This window comes from Schistocerca cancellata, chromosome 6 (genome assembly GCF_023864275.1).
Source record: "Schistocerca cancellata isolate TAMUIC-IGC-003103 chromosome 6, iqSchCanc2.1, whole genome shotgun sequence".
Taxonomy (NCBI): Eukaryota; Metazoa; Arthropoda; class Insecta; order Orthoptera; family Acrididae; genus Schistocerca; species Schistocerca cancellata.
The window spans coordinates 556,484,018-556,510,973 of NC_064631.1; the positions used below are offsets into that span (position 1 = coordinate 556,484,018).

The following is a 26,956-nucleotide window of genomic DNA, read 5'->3' on the forward strand; positions in this document are numbered from 1 at the left end:
CATCGATGTTGTCGCCAGTGGTCGGCGGAAGGTGCACGTGCCCGTCGACCTGGGACCGGACCGCAGCGACGCATGGATGCACGCCAAGACCGTAGGATCCTACGCAGTGCCGTAGGGGACCGCACCGCCACTTCCCAGCAAATTAGGGACACTGTTGCTCCTGGGGTATCGGCGAGGACCATTCGCAACCGTCTCCATGAAGCTGGGCTATGGTCCCGCACACCGTTAGGCCGTCTTCCGCTCACGCCCCAACATCGTGCAGCCCGCCTCCAGTGGTGTCGCGACAGGCGTGAATGGAGGGACGAATGGAGACGTGTCGTCTTCAGCGATGAGAGTCGCTTCTGCCTTGGTGCCAATGATGGTCGTATGCGTGTTTGGCGCCGTGCAGGTGAGCGCCACAATCAGGACTGCATACGACCGAGGCACACAGGGCCAACACCCAGCATCATGGTGTGGGGAGCGATCTCCTACACTGGCCGTACACCACTGGTGATCGTCGAGGGGACACTGAATAGTGCACGGTACATCCAAACCGTCATCGAACCCATCTTTCTACCATTCCTAGACCGGCAAGGGAACTTGCTGTTCCAACAGGACAATGCACGTCCGCATGTATCCCGTGCCACCCAACGTGCTCTAGAAGGTGTAAGTCAACTACCCTGGCCAGCAAGATCTCCGGATCTGTCCCCCATTGAGCATGTTTGGGGCTGGATGAAGCGTCGTCTCACGCGGTCTGCACGTCCAGCACGAACGCTGGTCCAGCTGAGGCGCCAGGTGGAAATGGCATGGCAAGCCGTTCCACAGGACTACATCCAGCATCTCTACGATCGTCTCCATGGGAGAATAGCAGCCTGCATTGCTGCGAAAGGTGGATATACACTGTACTAGTGCCGACATTGTGCATGCTCTGTTGCCTGTGTCTATGTGCCTGTGGTTCTGTCAGTGTGATCATGTGATGTATCTGACCCCAGGAATGTGTCAATAAAGTTTCCCCTTCCTGGGACAATGAATTCACGGTGTTCTTATTTCAATTTCCAGGAGTGTATTTGACATACTAGTAATGTTGTGGGATCAGTACTGGTTTACTCTAACCAGTGGTGTCTTCTGTAATTATTTTTATTTTAAATAATCACAACAAGAAATTACAGGAAATGGAGATCTGTTATGTCTCCTGACATGCAACTTACCTTCTGTAGAGACTCAATCCAGAGAGAACAGTATGAAATAACAATCTCTTGAATTTCAAATTATACTCGCCTTTTACTCCAGGGCCTGTAAAACAGTGATCAGAAAATATATATATATATATATATATATATATATATATATATATATATATATATATATATATATATATATATATATATGTGTGTGTGTGTGTGTGTGTGTGTATATAATATGGTTATAATAGAAGGAAACATTCCACGAAGGAAAAATATACCTAAAAACAAAGATGATGTGACTTACCTAATGAAAGTGCTGGCAGGTCGACAGACACACAAACGAACACAAACATACACACAAAATTCAAGCTTTCGCAACAAACTGTTGCCTCATCAGGAAAGAGGGAAGGAGAGGGAAAGACGAAAGGATGTGGGTTTTAAGGGAGAGGGTAAGGAGTCATTCCAGTCCCGGGAGCGGAAAGACTTACCTTATGGGGAAAAAAGAACGGGTATACACTCGCACACACACACATATCCATCCACACAAATACAGACACAAGCAGACATATGGTCTTTAAATATGTCTGCTTGTGTCTGTATATGTGTGGATGGATATGTGTGTGTGTGCGAGTGTATACCCGTCCTTTTTTCCCCCTAAGGTAAGTCTTTCCGCTCCCGGGACTGGAATGACTCCTTACCCTCTCCCTTAAAACCCACATCCTTTCGTCTTTCCCTCTCCTTCCCTCTTTCCTGATGAGGCAACAGTTTGTTGCGAAAGCTTGAATTTTGTGTGTATGTTTGTGTTCGTTTGTGTGTCTGTCGACCTGCCAGCACTTTCATTTGGTAAGTCACATCATCTTTGTTTTTATATATATATATATATAAAATTCTAGCTTTCGCAACCAACGGTTGCCTCGTCAGGAAAGAGGGAAGGAGGGGGAAAGACAAAAGGATATGGGTCTTAAGGGAGAGGGTAAGGAGTCATTCCAATCCCGGGAGCGGAAAGACTTACCTTAGGGGGACAAAAGGACAGGTATACACTCGCGCACACACACACATATCCATCCGCATATACACAGACACAAGCAGACATTTGTAAAGGCAAAGAGTTTGGGCAGAGATGTCAATCGGGGTGGAAGTACAGAGGCAAAGATGATGTTGAAAGACAGGTGAGGTATGAGCGGCGGCAAATTGAAATTAGAAATTAGCGGAGATTGAGGCCTGGCGGATAGCGAGAAGAGAGGATATGCTGAAGGGCAAGTTCCCATTTCCGGAGTTCTGACAGGTTGGTGTTAGTGGGAAGTATCCAGATAACCCGGACGGTGTAACACTGTGCCAAGATGTGCTGGCCGTGCACCAAGGCATGTTTAGCCACAGGGTGATCCTCATTACCAACAAACACTGTCTGCCTGTGTCCATACATGCGAATGGACAGTTTGTTGCTGGTCATTCCCACGTAGAACGCTTCACATTGTAGGCAGGTCAGTTGGTAAATCACGTGGGTGCTTTCACACGTGGCTCTGCCTTTGATCGTGTACACCTTCCGGGTTACAGGACTGGAATAGGTGGTGGTGGGAGGGTGCATGGGACAGGTTTTACACCGGGGGCGGTTACAGGGTAGGAGCCAAAGGGTAGGGAAGGTGGTTTGGGGATTTCATAGGGATGAACTAAGAGGTTACAAAGGTTAGGTGGACGGCGGAAAGACACTCTTTGTGGAGTGGGGAGGATTTCATGAAGGATGGATCTCATCTCAGGGCAGGATTTGAGGAAGTCGTATCCCTGCTGGAGAGCCACATTCAGAATCTGATCCAGTCCCGGAAAGTATCCTGTCACAAGTGGGGCACTTTTGGGGTTCTTCTGTGGAAGGTTCCGGGTTTGAGGAGATCAGGAAGTGGCTCTGGTTATTTGCTTCTGTACCAGGTCGGGAGGGTAGTTACGGGATGCAAAAGCTGTTTTCAGGTTGTTGGTGTAATGGTTCAAGCATTCCGGACTGGAGCAGATTCGTTTGCCACGAAGACCTAGGCTGTAGGGAAGGGACCGTTTGATGTGGAATGGGTGACAGCTGTCATAATGGAGGTACTGTTGCTTGTTGGTGGGTTTGATGTGGACGGACGTGTGAAGCTGGCCATTGGACAGGTGGAGGTCAACGTCAAGGAAAGTGGCATGAGATTTAGAGTAGGACCAGGTGAATCTGATGGAACCAAAGGAGTTGAGGTTGGAGAGGAAATTCTGGAGTTCTTCTTCACTGTGAGTCCAGATTATGAAAATGTCATCAATAAATCTGTACCAAACTTTGGGTTGGCAGGCCTGGGTAACCAAGAAGGCTTCCTCTAAGCGACCCATGAATAGGTTGGCGTACGAGGGGGCCATCCTGGTACCCATGGCTGTTCCCTTTAATTGTTGGTACGTCTGGCCTTCAAAAGTGAAGAAGTTGTGGGTCAGGATGAAGCTGGCTAAGGTAATGAGGAAAGAGATTTTAGGTAGGGTGGCAGGTGATCGGCGTGAAAGGACCCACTTGTGACAGGATACTTTCCGGGACTGGATCAGATTCTGAATGTGGCTCTCCAGCAGGGATAAGACTTCCTCAAATCCTGCCCTGAAATGAGATCCATCCTTCATGAAATCCTCCCCACTCCACCTAGAGTGTCTTTCCGCCGTCCACCTAACCTTTGTAACCTCTTAGTTCATCCCTATGAAATCCCCAAACCACCTTCCCTACCCTCTGGCTCCTACCCTTGTAACCGCCCCCGGTGTAAAACCTGTCCCATGCACCCTCCCACCACCACCACCTATTCCAGTCCTGTAACCCGGAAGGTGTACACGATCAAAGGCAGAGCCACGTGTGAAAGCACCCACGTGATTTACCAACTGATCTGCCTACACTGTGAAGCGTTCTATGTGGGAATGACCAGCAACAAACTGTCCATTCGCATGAATGGACACAGGCAGACAGTGTTTGTTGGTAATGAGGATCACCCTGTGGCTAAACATGCCTTGGTGCAAGGACAGCACATCTTGGCACAGTGTTACACTGTCCGGGTTATCTGGATACTTCCCACTAACAACTACCTGTCAGAACTCAGGAGATGGGAACTTGCCCTTCAGCATATCCTCTCTTCTCGCTATCCGCCAGGCCTCAATCTCCACTAATTTCTAATTTCAATTTGCCGCCGCTCATACCTCACCTGTCTTTCAACAACATCTTTGCCTCTGTACTTCCGCCTCGACTGACATCTCTGCCCAAACTCTTTGCCTTTACAAATGTCTGCTTGTGTCTGTGTACATGCGGATGGATGTGTGTGTGTGTGTGTGTGTGTGTGTGTGTGTGTGTGTGTGTGAGTGAGTGAGTGTATACCTGTCCTTTTTCCCCCCTAAGGTAAGTCTTTCCGCTCCCGGGATTGGAATGACTCCTTACCCTCTCCCTTAAAACCCAAATCCTTTCGTCTTTCCCTCTCCTTCCCTCTTTCCTGATGAGGCAACCGTTGGTTGCGAAAGCTTTAATTTTGTGTGTATGTTTGTGTTTGTATGTGTGTCTATCGACCTGCCAGCGCTTTTGTTTGGCAAGTCTCATCATCTTTCTTCTTATTTTTAGATATATTTTTCCCACGTGGAATGTTTCCCTCTATTGTATTCATATCATTAATTTGAACCCAACAATTACGTTTGTTATTGTCATAGTTACATTTTGTAATCTTTTCTGTCGTCTTATTTCCTACTTCTGTTTTTGCCAGTAGTTCACTTTGTATTCACCTTCTCCTTTTTTACCGTAATCCAGTATAAAATTTTATCCTGCCGATATATACTCAATAATACGTAATAATACGTAACCCACTTCCAAACCATAAAAAAAAATATTTTTTTTTCCTCTTTCTACACTACCGCTGCTATAAAATCCACCGTTTCTAGTTCACAAACAGTTCCTTTCAGCTATTAAACAACTTTTTCAGCTAGTTTTAATAACTTTTGCTTTATTTCCATTTCCGTTTTTCTCACATCACCGATCATTTTTAGCCGCTTCCCACAGGTTTTAACGTCAGTATTTCTTCATCAGAAAATTGTTAGCCTTATTTCCATAATCTGCCACCACCAAACCACTCCTTTTAATACATCCTCGCGTAGTTTTTTCGAAATTTTCCCGAATTTCTCCACCCTTTAACGTGTTTTGGCGGCAACACAACCACCTAACCTTTATGCACATCATTATCTACCTACACAAGTTCACCACAGGATCAACATAGCCCAGCTCTAACCAACCCCGTTTTCGCCTTTTTTCACACCAGATCTCCATTTGCTTTCTAGTTCACCTTTGTCTCTCCCCATATATTTTTATATTTATTTTCATATTCATTTCAGCCTCATGTTACACTTTCCACCTTCTAGTAGCATGTCACCCTCACAACACCTCCACAAGACCCCATTAAATTTTATTTACATTCCCTCAGCAAACATGCCTTCGCCCTAGTCAGATTACACTCCCATATTTTATTTTCTCAGGCTTGTCTGACATTTGGCATCACCCCCAAAGGCCTCACGCTTAAAGTTTCCATCTCTGGCTGCAACCATTCTTTCCATCAGTCCCTATACCAGTTCCAAACTGAACAATCCATTGCCCTCACCCACCTAGTCCTTCACCTACACATCCACTCAGCCAATCAACACACCCGTCAACTCCTATCCTTAATATAAGTCCTCAATCTTTCCTCTCCCACATCCACACCGGCTGTTCAGAGCATCCTCCTACAGGCCAACCGCAAATTAGAACAGCATGCCACCCTCCACCTTAAAAAACTATCCAATCTCCTGGTTTCCCACCTCCGGAAAGGCAACTCACTCACCCTTCACAACCATTCCAGCAAACCTCAACCTCCTCTCATTGCACACAAACCCAGTCTCTCCCATCTACTCAATCTCCCACTTCCAGCTTTACTCCCTCCAAAACCTCAAAATTCCAATCAACACAATCTGGAACCACAACACCCCAATTCAGTAGTTAACCTTTCCTCCAAACCTCTCTCCCAATCCGAAACCTCTGTCCTATCGAAAGGCCTCATCTTCAGCCCCACTCCCAGATTTAACCAAACAGCCCTTGTCAAAGATTTACTGTCCTACACCCGTACTCTCTGCTGGAAATATCACTTTGCCACGAAGAAAAATGATCCTAATCCTACTCCTAATGATCCAACTCCCCAAGACACTATCCAAATTGAACCCTGCCTGGAACAGTTCCATCCTCCGTCACAGCGGGACCCACCTCCTCTTCCTCATAATCACCCTCTCCTAACCTTCCAGGAATTTCTGACTTCCAGCCTTGCCTCTCAATCCTTCTTAAAAAACCTTAATCCTACTCCCAACATCACCACTGCTGAAGCCCAGGCTATCTGTGATCTGAAGGCTGACCAATCCATCGTCATTCTTCCGGCGGACAAGGGTTCCACGACTGTGGTACTTGATCGTCGTGAGTATGTGGCTGAGGGACTGCGTCAGCTTTCAGACAACACTACTTACAAAGTTTGCCAAGGTAATCCCATTCCTGATGTCCAGGCAGAGCTTCAAGGAATCCTCAGAACCTTAGGCCCCCTACAAAACCTTTCACCTGACTCCATCAACCTCCTGACCCCACCAACACCCCGCACCCCTGCCTTCTACCTTCTTCCTAAAATTCACAAACCCAATCATCCCGGCCGTCCCATTGTAGCTGGTTACCAAGCCCCCACAGAACGCATCTCTGCCTACGTAGATCAACACCTTCAACCCATTACATGCAGTCTCCCATTCTTCATCAAAGACACCAACCACTTTCTCGAACGCCTGGAATCCCTACCCAGTCTGTTACCCCCGGAAACCATCCTTGTAACCATTGATGCCACTTCCTTATACACAAATATTCCGCATGGCCAGGGCCTCGCTGCGATGGAGCAGCGCCGATCACCTGCCACCCTACCTAAAACCTCTTTCCTCATTACCTTAGCCAGCTTCATCCTGACCCACAACTTCTTCACTTTTGAAGGCCAGACATACCAACAATTAATGGGAACAGCCATGGGTACCAGGATGGCCCCCTCGTACGCCAACCTATTTATGGGTCACTTAGAGGAAGCCTTCTTGGTTACCCAGGCCTGCCAACCCAAAGTTTGGTACAGATTTATTGATGACATCTTCATGATCTGGACTCACAGTGAAGAAGAACTCCAAAATTTCCTCTCCAACCTCAACTCCTTTGGTTCCATCAGATTCACCTGGTCCTACTCCAAATCCCATGACACTGTCCTCGACGTTGACCTCCATCTGTGCAATGGCCAGCTTCACACATCCGTCCACATCAAACCCACCAACAAACAACAGTACCTCCATTATGACAGCTGCCACCCATTCCATATCAAACGCTCCCTTCCCTACAGCTTTGGACTTCGTGGCAAACGAATCTGCTCCAGTTCTGAATCCCTGAACCATTACACCAATAACCTGAAAACAGCTTTCGCATCCCGCAACTACCCTCCCGACCTGGTACAGAAGCAAATAACCAGAGCCACTTCCTCATTCTCTCAAACCCAGAACCTCCCACAGAAGAACCTCTAAAGTGCCCCACTTGTGACAGGATACTTTCCGGGACTGGATCATACTCTGAATGTGGCTCTCCATCAGGGATATGACTTCCTCAAATCCTGCCCTGAAATGAGAGCCATCCTTCATGAAATCCTCCCCGCTCCACCAAGAGTGTCTTTCCGCCGTCCACCTAACCTTCGTAACCTCTTGGTTCATCCCTGTGAAATCCCCAAACCACCTTCCCCCCTGCGGGTCCGGGGTAAGAATAGGCCCGAGGTATTCCTGCCTGTCGTACGAGGCGACTAAAAGGAGTTTCAACTGTTTCGGCCTTCCATGTGATGGTCCCCCTTGGGGTTTGACCTCCATTTTTCTAAATTTCTACAGAAGTACGAGCCTTTTGGGGAAGGACACCTTACGTGGTGTACCACTGGTCCTAAGTGCACTCAGACCTTGGCACTCAGCATTGCACCGGCGTTGTAACCATACCCACTATTACTCAAATTGGGCCTAAACGCCTTTTGGGTTGTCCCAGTTACGCCCATAGTGCGTCTCCATCTGCACCAGCGATCATGATGGACTTTCCATGGCACCAGAAATCCAGCACGGTAGCCAGCCCGTTGTGGTGGGGTCGTCATGTACCCTCTAGGTTGTAGCCCCCTGACAACACAGGGATCGTACTGCCGATACCTGAGCTGCACCCTCCCCACGTCGGCCAAGGAGTAGATGCCCGTCTCCTTGGGGCATCAGGACTCCCGGCAATGGTCATCCTGCCAGGTGGCCCTTGCTGCGGCTGGGTGGCGCCCGTGGGGAGAGCCCCTGGTCGGAGTGGGTGGTATCGGGGCGGACATTTCGCAGATGAAACGTCACCACGTATCGGGTCGCTCTGCGGCCGAGTCTTTCAAAAGAAAAAGTACCGTTTCTGGTTCTGGTTCTCCTGCCCCTTCCCCCTTGGCCACTCCATGGGAGGAGGGACAGGCCCGCCGGCTTGGAGCGAAGTACTTCCCCCGCTATTTGGTCTGTTCTCGAACCGATGGGGGGACATTCGCCACCTCCAAGCCCATGTTCTTTGTTCAGCACATTGAGGACATCTTTGGGGAAATCGAGGCTCTCAGCAAGATGCGTTCAGGGTCCGTACTTATCAAGACCACGTCCGCCACACAGTCGGCGGCGCTCCAGGCGTGCGACCGCCTAGGGGACATCCCAGTCTCCATTGTCCCACACTCACTGGCACTCAATAGGACGCAGGGGGTTATTTTTCATCGTGACCTCCTGCTACAATCTGATGAGGAGCTCAGGGCCAACCTGGAGCGCCGAGGCGTGCATTTCGTCCGGCGAGTCCAGCGCGGCCCCAAAGACCGTCGCATCGACACTGGGGCCTTTATCCTCGCCTTCGAGGGGGACGTTCTCCCGGAGAAGGTAAAGGTAATGTGCTACCGGTGTGACGTGCGACCCTACGTTCCGCCTCCTATGCGCTGTTTTAGGTGTTTGCGCTTTGGGCACATGTCGTCACGGTGTGAGGCTGAGCCCCTCTGTGGCGATTGTGGCCGTCCTCTTCGTGAGGAACATACATGCACCCCACCACCTCGGTGCGTTAATTGTCCTGGCGTCCACTCGCCTAGATCCTCAGACTGCCCCGCATATCAGAAGGAGAAGAAGATACAAGAAATCAAAACTTTGGATCGGCTGTCTTATTCTGAGGCCAGGAAGAAGTACGACCGCCTCCATCCCGTGCCATTGACCACTTCATTTGCCTCAGTTGTGTCCACTCCTTCCGCGGTATCCTCACCCCTCTCCTGTCCCCCCTCCGCCTCCTCCGCCCATCAGGGGGCTCTGCCTCCACCTCCCAAATCCCTCCCTTCCAAATCCTCCTCCCCCGTGGCCCCCACCCCCTCTGCCCCAGGGGCCATCCTTCCTCCTCCTTCTCCCCACACGCCACCTGAGAAGCGATCCTCTTCTCAGGCGTCCATCGGGGAAACGTTCCGGACCCCGGCTTCCGAGGTCCGGCGTTCCAAAACGGACCCCGCGCGAGGACCTTCTTCGGGTCCAGCCCACCATCCCTGTGCCTCCTCGGCCTTCCAAGAAGGCCTCCAAGAAGAAGTCTCTATCCCCCTCTCCACCCCGGCGCGTTTCGACTGACGCTCCATCCGTGAGTCGCCGCTCCCGGCCGTCCTCAGTTTCGCCGGGACGCTCTGCTGCCAGGCGCTCAGCTGGCCTTTCGTCGGCAAATGATGCTGCCCCTCCTACACAACCAGGGACAGCGGCCGCAGCTGGCGACCAGTCGATGGAACAGGATCCGCCTCCCGTCGGTTGTAGCGTTGTTCCCTCGCAACCTGGCCCTCCACGGCCGTCGAGGTGACCAGCTCTTCCCCCGTCTCGTTCCCCCAACTTTTTGACTAGCGATGGCGTTGTTTCATTGGAACATAAGAGGTATTCGATCTCATCGGGAGGAATTACAACTGCTCCTCCGCCTGCACTGTCCGCTCGTCCTTGGACTCCAGGAAACCAAGTTGCGCCCGACTGACCGTATTGCCTTTACCCACTATACCTCGGAGCGGTATGACCTTACCCCTGTGGACAGTGTCCCAGCTCATGGTGGGGTCATGTTGCTCATTCGGGACGACGTCTATTACCATCCCATCCCATTGACCACCCCACTCCAAGCAATAGCTGTCCGCATTACTCTTTCTGCTTTTACTTTTTCAGTTTGTACCATCTACACTCCACCGTCGTCTGCCGTTAGTCGGGCTGACATGATGCACCTGATCGTTCAGCTTCCCCCGCCGTTTTTATTGTTTGGCGACTTCAATGCCCATCATCCCCTTTGGGGCTCTCCTGCATCCTGTCCAAGAGGCTCACTCTTGGCAGATGTCTTCAACAATCTCAATCTTGTCTGCCTCAATACCGGCACCCCGACTTTCCTCTCGGACTCCATTCATACCTACTCCCACTTGGACCTCTCGATATGTTCTACCACTCTTGCCCGTCGGTTCGAGTGGTATGTCCTTTCTGACACCTATTCGAGCGACCACTTCCCCTGTGTCGTTCGTCTCCTGCACCACACCCCATCCCCACGTCCTTCGAGCTGGAACATACTGAAAGCTGACTGGGGACTTTACTCATCCCTGGCGACCTTTCCGGACCACGATTTTCCCAGTTGTGACAGTCAGGTCGAATACCTCACGGCTGTTATCATCCATGCTGCCGAACGTTCCATTCCTCGTACTACTTCTTCACGTCGCGTTTCCGTCCCCTGGTGGAACGAGGCTTGTAGGGACGCTATCCGTGCTCGACGACGTGCTTTACGCACCTTTCGCCGCCATCCTACATTGGCGAATTGTATTGAATACAAACGACTCCGAGCGCAATGCCGTAGAGTCATCAAAGACAGCAAAAAAGCTTGTTGGGCCTCTTTCACCGGCTCCTTTAACAGTTTTACTCCATCTTCCGTCGTTTGGGGTAGCCTGCGCCGGCTGTCGGGTATTAAGGCCCACTCCTCGGTACCTGGCCTGACCTCAGGTAATGCGGTCCTTGTTGATCCGGTGGCTGTCGCCAACGCCTTTGGCCGCTTTTTCGAGGAGGTTTCAAGCTCCGCCCATTACCATCCTGCCTTCCTTCCCAGGAAAGAGGCAGAAGAGGCTCGGCGACCTTCCTTCCACTCGCTGAATCTGGAAACCTATAATGCCCCCTTTACTATGCGGGAACTCGAACGTGCGCTTGCACTGTCCCGGTCCTCTGCTCCGGGGCCGGATGCCATTCACGTTCAGATGCTGGCACACCTTTCTCCGGCGGGCAAAAGCTTCCTTCTCCGTACCTACAATCGCGTCTGGACCGAAGGTCAAGTCCCCATGCGTTGGCGTGACGCCGTTGTTGTTCCTATACCCAAACCCGGGAAGGATAGACACCTTCCTTCTAGTTACCGCCCCATTTCTCTTACAAGCTGTGTCTGTAAGGTGATGGAGCGCATGGTTAATGCTCGGTTAGTCTGGATTCTTGAATCTCGACGGCTACTTACTAATGTCCAATGTGGCTTTCGTCGCCGCCGCTCCGCTGTTGACCACCTCGTGACCTTGTCGACATTCATCATGAACAACTTTTTGCGAAGGCGCCAAACGGTAGCCGTGTTCTTCGACTTGGAGAAGGCTTATGACACCTGTTGGAGAGGAGGTATCCTCCGCACTATGCACAGGTGGGGCCTACGCGGTCGCCTGCCCCTTTTTATTGATTCCTTTTTAACGGATCGAAAGTTTAGGGTACGTGTGGGCTCCGTATTGTCCGACGTCTTCCTCCAGGAGAACGGAGTGCCTCAGGGCTCCGTCTTGAGCGTAGCCCTTTTTGCCATCGCGATCAATCCCATTATGGATTGCATTCCACCTAATGTCTCAGGCTCTCTCTTTGTCGATGACTTCGCAATCTACTGCAGTGCCCAGAGAACATGCCTCCTGGAGCGCTGCCTTCAGCGTTGTCTAGACAGCCTCTACTCATGGAGCGTGGCAAATGGCTTCCGGTTCTCTGAAGAAAAGACGGTTTGTATCAACTTTTGGCGATATAAAGCGTTCCTTCCGCCATCCTTACATCTCGGTCCCGTTGTTCTCCCATTCGTGGACACAACTAAATTTCTAGGGCTCACGTTGGACAGGAAACTGTGTTGGTCTCCACACGTCTCTTATTTGGCGGCCCGTTGTACACGTTCCCTTAATGTCCTCAGAGTTCTTAGCGGTTCATCTTGGGGAGCGGATCGCACTGTCCTGCTTCGCTTGTATCGGTCCATAGTCCGATCGAAGCTGGATTATGGGAGCTTCGTCTACTCGTCTGCTCGGCCGTCCCTCTTACGCCGGCTCAACTCCATCCACCATCGGGGGTTACGTCTTTCGACCGGAGCCTTCTACACTAGTCCTGTCGAGAGTCTTTATGCTGAAGCTGCCGAGTTACCGTTGACCTACCGGCGCGACGTACTGCTGTGTCGGTATGCCTGCCGGCTGTCGTCTATGCCCGACCACCCCTCTTACAAGTCCTTCTTCGCCGATTCTCTCGACCGTCAGTACGGGTTGTATGTGTCTGCCCTGCAGCCCCCCGGAGTCCGCTTCCGTCGCCTGCTTCGACAATTGGATTTTGCCCTCCCTACCACCTTCAGAGAGGGTGAGAGCCCGACACCACCTTGGATCCAGGCTCCGGTTCATATTTATCTCGACCTCAGCTCACTCCCGAAGGATGGTACTCCAGCTGCAATGTATTGCTCACGGTTTGCCGAACTTCGTGCTCGACTTGCCGGTCACACCTTTATTTACACCGATGGCTCCAAAACTGACGATGGTGTCGGCTGTGCCTTTGTCGTCGGGGCCGCCACATTTAAATACAGGCTCCTCGACCAATGTTCCAGCTTTACGGCCGAGCTTTTTGCTCTCCATCAGGCCGTTCAGTATGCCCGCCGCCACCACCATTCATCATATGTACTCTGCTCTGACTCACTCAGTGCTCTTCAGAGCCTTGGAGCTCCCTATCCGGTCCATCCCTTGATACAACGGATACAGCAGTCCCTCCATTCTTTGGCTGATAACGGTGGTTCTGTCAGCTTTCTGTGGGTTCCCGGACATGTGGGAGTGCCTGGGAATGAGGCTGCGGATGCTGCAGCCAAGGCTGCAGTCCTCCTGCCTCGGCCAGCCTCCCATTGTGTCCCGTCATCCGACGTTCGTGGGGATGTCTGTAAGAGGCTTGTGTCGTTGTGGTGGGATGCTTGGTCATCCCTCCAAGGAAACAAGCTCCGGGCAGTAAAACCGCTACCAACTGCTTGGACAACATCCTCCCGACCATCTCGGCGCGAGGAGGTCCTTCTGACCAGGTTGCGGATTGGGCATTGCCGGTTTAGCCACCGCTACCTGCTCTCCGGTGACCCAGCCCCGCAGTGCCCTTGTGGTCAGGCATTAACAGTGCGCCATGTTTTATTGTCGTGTCCCCGTTTTAGTCAATTTCGTGTTGTCCTGTCCCTGCCATCTACTTTACCGGATGTTTTAGCTGATGACGCTCGAGCAGCTGCTCGTATTCTGCGTTTTATAACTTTAACTGGCTTGTCCAAGGACATTTAATCTTTTTACTTATTTTGTCTGCATCTTTGTCGGGTCCTTCTGGTGTCCCCTCCATCCCCTTGAGTTTTACCAGATTCCATGTGCTCAAACAACAGTGACTGGGCGCTAATGACCTCAGCAGTTGAGCGCCCTTAAACCCAAACAAAAAAAAAAAAAAAAAAAAACCCAAACCACCTTCCCCACCTTCTGGCTCCTACCCTTGTAACTGCCCCCAGTGTAAAACCTGTCCCATGCACCCTCCCACCACCACCTACTCCAGTCCTGTAACCCAGAAGGTGTACATGATCAAAGGCAGAGCCACATGTGAAATCACCCACGTGATTTACCAACTAACATGTCTACACTGTGAAGCGTTCTATGTGGGAATGACCAGCAACAAACTGACCATTCGCATGAATGGATACAGGCAGACAGTGTTTGTTGGTAATGAGGATCACCCTGTGGCTATACATGCCTTGGTGCATGGCCAGCACATCTTGGCACAGTGTTACACCGACCGGGTTATCTGGATACTTCCCACTGAAACTAACCTATCAGAACTCCGGAGATGGGAACTTGACCTTCAGTATATTCTCTCTTCCCATTACCCACCAGGCCTCAACCTCCGCTAATTTCAAGTTGCCCCCCTCGTACATCACGTGTCATTCAACATCATCTTTGCCTCTGTACTTCCGCCTCGACTGACGTCTCTGCCCAACCTCTTCGCCTTTACATATGACTGCCCCTAAGGTAAGTCTTTCCGCTCCCAGGATTGGAATGACTCCTCACCCTCTCCCTTAAAACCCACATCCTTTCGTCTTTCCCTCTCTTTCCCTCTTTCCTGATGAAGCAACCGTTGGTTGTGAAAGCTTGAAATTTGTGAGTGTGTTTGTGTTTGTTATTGTCTCTATCAACGTACCAACACTTTTGTTTGGTAAGTTACAGAATCTTTGTTTTTAGATATATTTTTCCCACGTGGAATGTTTACTTCTATATTTATATAAAGTCATAACCTCAATTCCTTATACTAATGAGCTTTATTGGTAACAGGTTACATCTTCCCTAATTTTGATACACAATAAATAACCACTCTCCTACTGGCCATGACCTTCAGGGTATGTAAACCTCTGTAGGAGTAACAAACTATGACCTTGCTTTTCACTGTTTAGTTTTTGCCTTTATTTCTTGACATGTGACTATATTTTTTCCCATTGGTCTCAAGATTTGAGACAGGGGTCGTGATTTCCATTTCTAGAATATTTTCTTAGGAAAAAAGTTACGATTATCGGGGTGCTTTGTGTGATCTCTGGTGAAGACACCAGGTTGACCATAGAACTTATCATATCTCAACCAAGCTAGTATCATGTTGATTGTAATAAAATAATGCAATTGAGGTGTTGAGATCAAAAGATGGACATGTCATTCAACAGTAGTTTTGAGATGTATATAAAAAAAAAAGTATAATCTGGAACAGTATTATTCCCAAACCTTATATCTACTTCCACAATCTAATCAGGAAGAATAAAATCTTACACCAAAATCTCTAAGAATAGAATAAAGGCAAGTAATAGAAAATAGTAAGAGGAAATGAGTGACATATCCCCTTCTTGATTTAAACAACAGTAATTTTATCATACATAAATGTTATGTAACTAAAAAAATAGTATATTTTCAAGCAAAATATTATTTTTAATAATTTCAGCATGTTCATACAAATCCGAATTACTTGTATAAACACTCATAATTAAATACATATACAAATAGATAATATAGTGGAAAACAATATCCTTTTTAGTGCTTTGGCTTGCAACGTGGGAAGTTAATTTCACATTTTTACATATTAACAACCCTGTTTATTTTGACCGACATGTATGTTCACATATGTTCACAAACTTGTCACTCACGATCCCTGTCAAAAAATTCAGTTCCAGGTTCATTATCTTCCTGTCTTCCACTCCACCAGTCATTTTATTAGTGGCTCATATACTTAGAATTTATCAAAATACTTACAAAACTGCAAAGGGATAACAACAATCCTGTGTGAAACATCCTGTAGTGTCTCAGGTTTCAGAAGAATGTATACTCTTGGCACATTATGAAAATTTGGAACTATCCCAGTTTTAACCAGAGGAAATTCATGTTTCATCATTCCACTCCTATTGAGTGAAGCAAAGGTGCATTTTGGCTAAACAGTGTACTGAAATATTGTGTTTACTGCATCCCACTACAGTGCTGCCATCATGCCTCAAGTTCTTTCATGCAATGTAGGGACTTGTCTATTCAGCAATTGCTCTTTCTGCACGAAACAAAATTTCAACACTGGTTTAGACAGGGAAAAAATCACTGTACAAGTCCCATTTTAGAACAAACAGAGAGCAGACTTGGGTGAAAATAGCAACTACAGCAATAACTCACATACTCCAAAAATGATAAGTTCTCTTTTTGATCTCAACACCTCAATTGCTCTTTTTACAAATAAGTAGGGAACAGAGTAGTTGATCTTTTTGTATTCTCTTGTTGTCAGCATAGGCTTGTACCATGGGAAGCAAGGAGAGGATGTTGTTAGGTGGCCGGTATCCGCTTTCTATAACACAACTGCACACATGAATCAACCGGGTTCTTTATTAACATAAACAGAGAGTTGCTTAACTTAAGATAGTCCATGTGCCGTGGTACAAGCTCTTCCGTAATAGTCCACGTTATCCTTACTGCTGGTGAAGTACAAGTCCCGCTATGTACGCTACTCTGGTTGCTAGGTACTGACTGACTCTGAGCTAGAGACTGAGCTAACTGTGACTGTTGCTCCCACTGGGCTGCAACTGGTGACTCGACTCGTTGACTCACTGGATGACTGACTGGGCCCTCCAGTCTGCAGCGGCAATCTAAATACTGGCGGCCGAGAGGGCATTTCGTGCGAGTCAGTATTTGGCCTTTCTCCTTATAGGTGTGCTCGGTTAGCCTAGTATTGATCTTCTCGCAACCTCTGTACCACTTGGAGTGCTGATGCCAACTTACGCTACCACAATCACCCATCCCCCCACCCTCAGAAATGCCGCACTGTTGTTGTGCAGTGAGGCTGCAAATGACAATTCGGAGGGAGGTAGGACACTGGTAATAGAGATGAGCCTTAGCTCTGGAGGACAGTGTACTCCCGACTGTGTGCTGCCATCTGACTTGTGAGGCAACAGGAACATCCTCTGGAAAACTACTGCCAGGGTACATGTCCAGGCTTGAGGGCGTTTCCTGGGGCAGTGGCGGACACGGCAATGGTGGGTCCATGTCCATTGGGCTGGTGATTGGGGATGGTGGGGGCGAGGGTGCAGCGTCTATCCGCTCCTCTTGAGGTACACTGGTAGCCCGGGTGGGCGGCTGCAAAGGCCAGATGGTCCAGTGAGGCCGTGAATCTGGGGGAAGAAAAGCAGTGTAATCATGGGGCAAATTACGTGCACGAATTTGATTCTGATGGCAGCACTGCAAACCATCAGGACTTGCGATCAAATACATAGAAGAGCCACTTTGTTTCAAGATCATCTCTCTTTCCCAGTGCCCATGGTTGTCATAATCCCTATAAAGAACAAGATCCCCCTGGACAAAGTAATACTTGCAGACCATTGACAGCGCTGGATGCTGCCGTGCGTGTAGCAACGTCCGATAGCGGCGGCCATGCAGAAGTTTCGCTGGTGATGGTGCGTCTTGTAGATGGGAGTGATAGGAGACGAGAAAGAGTTGCAGCGCTTGTCCCTGTGTGGGTGGTGCGAAGTTGGGCCATCTGTTGCTTGGAAGTGCATACGAAACGTTCTGTTTTTTGGACTATGGGGGAAACGGAGCGCTTGTGAGGTGATGAACGCCGTTGCGTTCACAAAACTGTTCAATATCAAGTGAACTGTGGTCCGTTGTCTGACATAAGTATTTCTGGCAAACCTTCTGTGCAACATATGGAGGACAATGCTTGAATGTTGCTACGTGACATAGTAGAGTTCGTATGCACCGCAAATGGAAACTTGTTAAAAGAGTGTACTACTATGAGTCAATGAGTGTTACAAAATGGTCCTGCAAAGTCATTGTGCACCCGCTGCCATGACGATTGAGTCATAGGCCAAGCTGAGAATTTCTGTGGCAGAGCGAATTGGTTTTCTGCACACGCACGGCACTGTGACTTCATCTGTTCAATGTGGGAGTCCATGCCCTGCCAAGTACAATGCGTGGGCACTAACTGTTTAGTGCGAACAATTCCCCAATGTCCTTGGTGGAGCAATCACAACGCATCCTGTTGCAATACTTTGGGAACAAGCAAACACGATTGTCCACTGTCACATTGAACTAGAATCACACCCTGTCGAACTGAAATGTTATGCCGATGTGTAAAATATTGGCACTCAACAGAGGTCTAGATATTGTTCAAAGAACGAGGCCAAGACGTGAATATAATGCAACAAAATCTTCAGATCTGGACCTGCTTCCGTGGCCTGTGCAATTTTTTGGTAGTTCAAGGGAAGTGTTTCCAGCAATTCAGAGTCCTGCACGTTGTTTTGGCAACAAGATGTGTCAAGTGCATCAAAATCTGAGTCTGGGCCAATTGGAAGGCGAGATAGGGTGTCTGCATCGCCATGGTTTGTCATAGGTCTGTACAAAATTTCATACTGATACTGCAAAAGCAGCAATGCCCCACGTTGCAGTTTTTGAGCAGTGTGTGTAGGAACTGGCTTTGATGGATGAAATGAGGACTGCAAAGGCTTGTGATCTATCACTAAATTGAACTTGCAACCATACCAATTGTGTTGGAATTTTGTCACACTGTGAACAATAATGAGAACTTCTTTTTCAATTTGAGAATAATTGCATTGAATTTGAGGCAAAAGCAGTGGATCTGTCTTGGGCATCACTTCTGTGTGAAAGCACAGTGCTGATTCCAACACAGTAAAATTCACTGTCCTAGTGTGAGACTTGTAAGTGGCAGACAAACTACACTGTCCAAGCACTGGAATTTCCTGTCCGTTTTAAGCAGTGACGTGCTCGCTAGATGTAGAAAGGCATGGTGAGCCTAACTGTTCGTATGTGGCATGATTACCGTATTTACTCGAATCTAAGCCGCACTCGAATCTAAGCCGCACCTGAAAAATGAGACTCGAAATTCAAGGGGAGAGAAAAGTTTTAGGCCGCACCTCCAAATCGAAACAAAGTTTGTCCATTGTAATGTGAGACACAATTTAGGTCGAATGAATGATACAGCTACAGTAGTTTGGTTAGAGTCTAAGCTTAGCAGTTAAGCTTTACCACGTAGCCATTGCTATGCGTCAGGCGCTCCGTCCGTATTTATACGGGTGCCCTTCCTTTTTCACGTGCTTCGTCTGGTTTGAATCGATTGCTTATTTTGCTTTGATCTGATAATTGCCGTTTTCTTTGTTATAGGTGTTTGCGTCACTCTTAAGCTGAGAATGCATTACTGCACTGTGTCATGCATTGTTTGTCGCATTCTGATAGTGCGTGTTTACGGCCTGTCGCGGCTCGCGGCACGGCTTGCTTTTGTGCGCGCTACCGCCGCGTACAATTAAAAAAAAAAAAAAAAAGAGAGAGAGAGGAATCGTCTCATTAGCGAAACAATGGCAAGAGACCGCAATTTGTTGTTACTTACACGGCTGCTTTCTTTGATAATGATCAACAAGAATCAAATAATAGACTGCGTATGATAGAACATGTTCTGAACGAAAGTTAGGCGAAAATTTTTCTCCGTTTGAAAATCTTTGCGGTCGCTTCTTTCTTACATCAAATTCTGCACAGAAATTAGAGTCATTTTAGATTTAAAAATCTAGTCACTTGCCGTGCTTCATTTCTGACTGTATCACTATTAGGCATAAGAATAATACGAATATAAACATGACACAATACGTATATTCTTCCGCGTTTGCTGTTGTCTCACTCTAGTTTCGTAGTTTATTAGGCAGACAGGATTTAAATGAGATAGCAGCAAACACAAAAGAATACATGGCAAAATGTTTATATTCGTATAATTCTTGTGGTGAAGAGAATACTGTATATGATTCAAATTTCATCAGGTTCCTATTAGCAACCATCTCTTCTCACAGATAGGAAAAAATTTAGAACGTAGAGTTGGCCATATTGACAAACATCCCAAACAGTCTTGCCAGTCAGATTTTCGTAGTACACTGAAATTGTGCTACATTCGAAGATGAACAGTACGGAATTTGTATTTACTTCGTTGGATAATGTATGAAAATGCAGTGGTCGAAACTCGCGGCGGAGAAAAAAAAAGCTCGTCTTCTCCTCTTTTTTTTTTTTTTAAATTTATTTACTGACGCTGAGATTTTGGCGCCAGTATTTATCCTCTACAAAGTATGCCTGCGTAGCGCTACATATATTCGGCAGCAGAAGTTAGTTGTGGCGGCATGTACCGACATTTTTCATAACTTCTGCTTGCTTTGTACTCGATTCTAAGCCGCAGGCGGTTTTTTGGATTACGAAAACCGGAAAAAAAGTGCGGCTTAGATTCGAGTAAATACGGTAAGCAAAGTTACTGAGGCACCTGTGTATAACTGGAAGTTCACAAGTGTGTAGGTTTGCAAAACACAGCGTTCACTGCATGAGCACGAGCCTGTTTTTCTGGGAGCAGGCAAAATTGGCGTGTATGTACCGTTGAAGGAAAAAAAAAACCACCACCCTGCTTGGTCGTGGCTTTTTTCCACAGATGTAACATGTTGCGTTACGCGATGAGCAGTTGTGTCTTTTATGGTGAGCCAAACATCTAGGGCAAGACTTCACTAAGTTCACAGGTCTGTTTACGTGTGTGTGTTGCTGTCCGTGCAGCTGTGTACACACTCGTTGTGGCTGCTTGGGGTGGTGGTTGTGAGCAAGGGTCGGCTCGACCTGACAAATCGGGGCCTGGTCAAACTTATCGGCCACTATGGCATCTGAATCTTACTGCTCTGAGATTTGCAATACTTGAGCAGATGATGGATCTAAGTACTTTAGGATCTGTTCCTGTATTCTGCTATTGGGGACATTGAATATTATAGTTTCCCTAATCATTAAATCTCTGTAAAAGTTGCCACAACTACACTTAAATCTACACTTCCTAGTAGTGCCCGTTAATTCTGTGTACCATTAATGGTATGTCTGTTCTGGCTGCAGCTACTTGGACTTGCTGGTCATAGTACGTGCTTAATGCAGCAATTACTTCGTCATAACTGAGTTCATTGGTAGACTCGGTTGGGAATAGCTTTTAGATTAACCTGAACACTGGGGACCCTGCAATCGAAAGAAAGTATTGTGGCTTTACAATACCTTGAACTCGATGAACTTCACTATGTGCTTGGAATTGTCAGGTATTCGAGTCATTCCTTTTTGGTGTCGTAAATTGCTGGTACGTTGGAATGCTGGTCAGCGGCACTTGTTGGGCTGGTCAGTCGGTCAGTTGTGCGGCCGATGCGGCTTGTGCAGCCAGAAGTTACTGTACGGTCGTGAGTAAGGCAGCAATTTGTAGGCTCTGAAACGGAAAAGCGTGAGTTAGATCCATCACACCGGCAGTCTGTGGCTGAGGCGCGGGGGCAGAGGGGGGGGAGTAGCCATGGTTGACACAAATATGTCATTGCAAAGAGCAAGCAAAGCATCTGAAAAGAGAAATTTGATTAGTTCTGCGGATCCTCACCTCGAATACAGGCAGGGACAAAACAAGAAATTTGCAATGAGAAATTAGCAACCCTGCAAGCTAAAACACAAGGGAAGCAAGCAAAATCTGAACTGAATTATACTCGTAGTCAGTTTTTTGTGTCATCTCATTGTCACTGTATGCCTGTACCATGGGAAGCAAGGAGAGGATGTTGTTTGTTGGCCGGTATCCTCTTTCTACAACACAACTGCACACATGTATTAATTTAGTTCTTTATTAACATAAACAGAGCGCTACTTAAAATAGTCTCTGTGCTATGGTAGAAGTTCTTCTGTAATAGTGCATGTTATTCTCACTGCTGGTGAAGTACAAGTCCCGCTATGTACACTACTCTGGTTGTTAGGTACTGACTGACTCTGAGCTATAGGCTGAGCTAACTGCGACTCCCGCTGGGCTGCGACTGGTGACTCGACTGGGCCCTTTGGTCTGCGGTGGCGATCCAAATGCTGGCGGCTGAGAGGATGTTGGCAGCACGTTTCTTGCAAGGCTGTCTTTGGCTCCTCCTAATACACGCTCTTGCTTAGCCTACTATCAATCTTCTCACAATCTCTTTGCTGCCTGGAGGGCTGGCACCAGCTTATGCCAGCACAGATTTTAATATATATTCTTTGTGATTCTAAGATTTCACCTATTGCTCAGTTTCAGGTATCATTCATACCTGGAAAGTAATATCAGTATTGGAAAAGAATGCTCAAGAACAGTTTGTTATTTTTTAATCTTTTACTTAATTTAATTATCTGGTATGAGCTAAAATGTGATCCTGTTTTAACTAAATTTAATGTTAAAAATTGTCAGTGTGTATCATTGTGTCCCTGAAACTTGGTAATTCTTCTCTCTCTCTCTCCCCCTCCCTCCCTCCCTCCCTCCCTCCCTCCCTCCACAGTCAACAGTTTGATATCCCTCCCTCCCTCCACAGTCAACAGTTTGATATGTGCAAGTTCTACCCTCACTTACATTTGTGCAGTTGGTTGGCTAGATTAAAATATCATTCTGTATCACCAATGGTAGTGCATCCATTTACCAGTTTCCTTGGACTGTCATGGTTTTTGCCCACTTAAAAGTCAGATAAAATACAAGCTGCTTCTGATGTACAAATTGATTTTTCCTGTGCATCTGAGATAATTTATTTACTGTGTATTTTAAGAATCTCTTTGTGGAAAAAATTATTTTGATCATATTCTTAGTAATCAAAATTACAATTTCTTTTACTTGCTTAAAGTTAACATTATATCTCCTCTGAACTTATTCTATTTATTGCCCACATTTTTATAGTACAAGGAGAAACAAAAATAAATGGTTTTTGTCTTCATTTCCTTTTTTGATTAGTATCCAAAAAAATCAAGTATTTTTAATCATCCCAATAACACAGCTGAAATCATTGTGAGAGCACATGAAACAATTTTAATGTCATTCATGTGAATAGTATTTTAAAATCAGTGCTTTATATTGCCTGTCTTCCTTTACAACAGTCAGCTATGCTTTTCACCATGATAAAATATTCAGTGGGTGGCAGCTACCCTTTAATTTTCAAACATTGTAAAGAATGAAACACATGAATGATCTAGCTTACCAAATAGATTCTGTGAAGCCAAGCCACTCATATGTAGTGAAACTCAGATGGACTGATGTGACGCAGCTATCTCGTTGGATTTTAGGCAGATCCATATGGAGAAGAGTCTCAGCCCTCCCTTGTGTGGAGAATCGCAGCCCGTGTGTGGCAATCTTTAAATTCCATTGTGCCATTTGATTAGAGAGTTTTCAGGAAAGAAGTAACATAGGTGCTGCACAATGCAAGGCTGTTAAGTCTAAACACTGTTCTTGTGCACCACTGAACGAAGCAGTAATCCCTCCACATTACTGCTTGTTGAATGTGTATTCAAAATTTGTGTGTTTGCTCATGAGGATATTAGTATAATCTGTTAGAAATAGCAGAAGTAAGTCCTGTTTCACTGAGTCATTTTTTATTTTATTGTGAAAAGAAACTTTGTACGCCTCGTATTAGGCTTAATTTTCCTCGGTGGGCTATGTTTTGAGACAATAATTCAAATAGCATCATCACAGTTTGTACAAAACATTTCTTTGCAGACATGTTGGAAGCAATTTTTTTCTCAGTAGCTGGTACTTAATCAGCAAAATATCTCACTAAGTCTGCTGAGACCAATACCTTAAGAATAAATTTAGGGTGGCTTCTGTTGAAAACTTAATTGACTTGCTTTTCATGTACATGCAAAAGTGAATTTGACTCCAAAAAGACACATAATTCATTAACTGCCAAATATCCATTGAGGGGAACATAAGAAATGTGAGAATGGTACTTTCTTTTTATTTTCATTGATATTTTGTATGTGCTCAAAGCAAGATTGCATTAGTCATGCCCATTACAAACAAATGGAATAATTATTTTTTATACCATTTGGAATGCATGCTCTTGAAATGATAGTAAGCGGTCACTTTGATTTATTGGCACTTATTTAGTGAATGTTATAAATCTGGCACTTATTTTGTCAATGTTATAAATCCAAAGTGCTTAGATTTTGTTTTACTCCCTGATTACCCCGCAAGCACACATCTACCAGTGTAGCCTGTTGAGAGCATCGGAGCATTCCTTGTGTCACTCAGTTTCAGATGGAGCAGATGTCCCCTTCTCACACACATCATACATTCTTTTCACAATGAGGAACAATGCAGTGTTCTGAAAATTGAGCAGATACTCAGCACAGGGAATTTCTAAAAAAGGATGATGGGAGGATTGTCAGCTGCATGCAATCCAGTTCTTTCATCTGCTGTCTTCAGTCTCTTAGGCAGTAAGAGAGAAGTTGACAGCTAAAAAGTCTTGCCTATAATAAAATCATCGAACATTGAACTACTAAAATTGTTTTACATTTTTACAGAGTATGTATACTTGCAATCACTACACTGTGTTACTTCTTTTCTTTAATACTTTAGCATTTAGCAGTATCTAATCTGGCTCCATGTCAGAACCATTCACATCTCCTTACATAACAGAATTATCGAATACTTTTTGCAGGACATCAAAAAGCATAACTATTACCAAATTTTGTACTCTCAAAGCTGCAGCCATGCGTGAACAGTGGGTGAGCAGATACACATGTGCCCACCAAAAGCAGTAAGGGGGTTAACACAGGCTGGCAATAAACTGGAGTGCTGTTGAGAACTGCCGGTAATTAGGCAGCAGCACAGTGCAGAAATCATGCAATTAACATGCTTGCCAGCAGAGGTCATCAAGCTTAGTGTACCCTACGAATTTTTGAACACAGCGTGTACTAGACTTAAGGGCCATTGCTCAAGTTAGGAATCTTAACTCAAGTCCCCATGGATTAGAGACAGTGACACTAACCAGTAGACCATAAGTTGTGGGTGTTCATCCAGAAATTGTATTATTATATGGTGATTGACACCTGTCTGATGTAAATATTGTTGCTACCACGAAACATAATTTAATATGAATGTTTGGTGTTGTTAGATAAACATGTGCTGAGAGATTAATCCTTTTGCTGCTATGGGTGTGTATACACATCCAGGTCTGTGGACGTGTATATGCATGACGCTTTGTTTTTCCTACAGCGTCATAGGCATCCAAAGGCAGGGTGTACAAGCCCTGGGACAATCGGAAAATCCTGGAGAAACTTGAGAAATCCGGGAATTTTTTAGACTTCAGGGAATTTTTCGTTATTTTAGTTTTCAGCTAATTTGTAATTTTAACTGGTAAAAACTGATAACTGAAATAAAAAATTTATGGTAGCCCACTACTGTAGAATAATACTGCAGCAAAAAAACATAAACAAGAAAATGACACCAAAATAAAACTGTAGTTGCAAAGAAAATGCGCCATTTACAACAGCAAAATGCAGTGCATGTACATGAGTCGGCTGACAGCAAAATGTGTCAAAGACTATGCAGTACTTCATAACAACAATCAGCTTTCAGTGTGTCTTTCTCGTGGACCTTGTTTTGATGCACGTGACGTCGCAACAGTTTACATTTGTGACAGGTCACGGGAAAATATTGCAAATTGGGATTTGAGCAACATTACTTTCAAAGTAAATTTTCTTTTCACACAAGATGAATTATGTTACGTGTAATAACACTTAATGAATTTCTTAAATCATGGAGCGTTAGACTCTCATCCAAAACTTAACACTATGGACCAGCGACATACAAAATTTCAGGTTCAGAGGACCAGCCATTTATGCCATTACGTAATATTTTACTGGCACATTTGTGTTTGTTTGGTACATCTTAAAGGATAACATGTAACAGTTTCAGGGTTTAGGTTTTCATATTTATTTTAGTTCTTTCACAGATTACAAATTACACAAAACAAAAGCTGCACGCAGCATGGAATGCAGAGAGCACATCTATAACAGTGAACGGGTTAAAAGCTGTTGTTTTTTTGTTAATTATTATGTATATGGTACAGATTTGTAAACTTTCATTTAAAAGCTATGCATAATAACCTATTTTGTGTCACTTGCAGGAGAAAGTTAAAGAAGTGCAAGATGCCAGTAGAAATGTTGATACCGAGATACAAGAGGCTGAGGTAGCAGTAAAAGAATCTGAAGCTGAAGCAGCAGGAATAGATGGAAAAGTAGCTGAGATGCAAGAAATGATTGATTCGGTAAATGGTTTTTTAACTTTTATATTTTAATCTTTTATAATACTGTTTGTCATCACATTCATTTTTAAAACATCTCTAACAGAGTGTTCAGTTATATGTAATTGGATATATAAGGATTCCATTGGTCAGCATCATTTTTAGGTAAAGGTTTTTTTACACTGATTCTTAATATTTTGTGCGTGCTGAACCCAGAAATTTAATTAATGTTCTTGAGTCAGGTAAGGTTTTATTGGTACTACACTTTTTAAAATATGAGATTTTGATGTTTTTTTAATACAGCATATATGGTGATCATGGTTTGAATACAATATATGTGCTGATTATGGTTTGGAAACAGTCTTGAATTTGAGTGAAGTCTAAATTATTTATATAAAATCACACATGAACATCATTTTATGGAAGAGAGGCTATTTTGTTTTCAAGGACTTTCTTGTGTATTTTGCATCTGGAATGTGTCTCTTAAGCCCCAATAATAGTCAGAAGGGGTGTTCGCAACCCAGCAATCCTGGTATCTCTCTGTCACTCTGATGTTTCTATGAAAATACTCGTCCTGCTCTCTGCTGTAGTCTCCAAAATCACCAGGGAAGTAATCTAAATGTAAGCTGAGAAAGTATGTCATTATAGACGTACGAGCACCAAGAACCTGGAAGTATTGCAGGAGTTCCTCAACAGCATTTTTTACTCTGGGCCCTTGCAGTTGCCAAGAAAGTTGCTTCAGTGCTAACCAGGTATTCTTCCTGTATTTTCATACTCTCATCGAATTGTGGATCTTTCACAAGTTTCCTGATCTGAGAAACCATCAAAAGTTTCTGAATTAAGATTTGACTTGCTGACATGTGGAAATTTCTGTTCTAAGAAAGTAAAAGTC

The 26,956-nt window shown here is 45.8% G+C and overlaps 1 protein-coding gene across 1 annotated transcript in view; it reads left to right on the plus strand.

Moving 5' to 3' along the window:
• The window catches only part of LOC126190921 (structural maintenance of chromosomes protein 2), a 196,073-nt gene that overhangs the window by 72,345 nt on the left and 96,772 nt on the right, over positions 1–26,956 (plus strand). Inside the window, exon 6 of the mRNA XM_049931555.1 lies at positions 25,948–26,088. Within this exon, the coding sequence (XP_049787512.1) occupies positions 25,948–26,088 (141 nt within the window). The remainder of the gene's footprint in view (positions 1–25,947; positions 26,089–26,956) is intronic.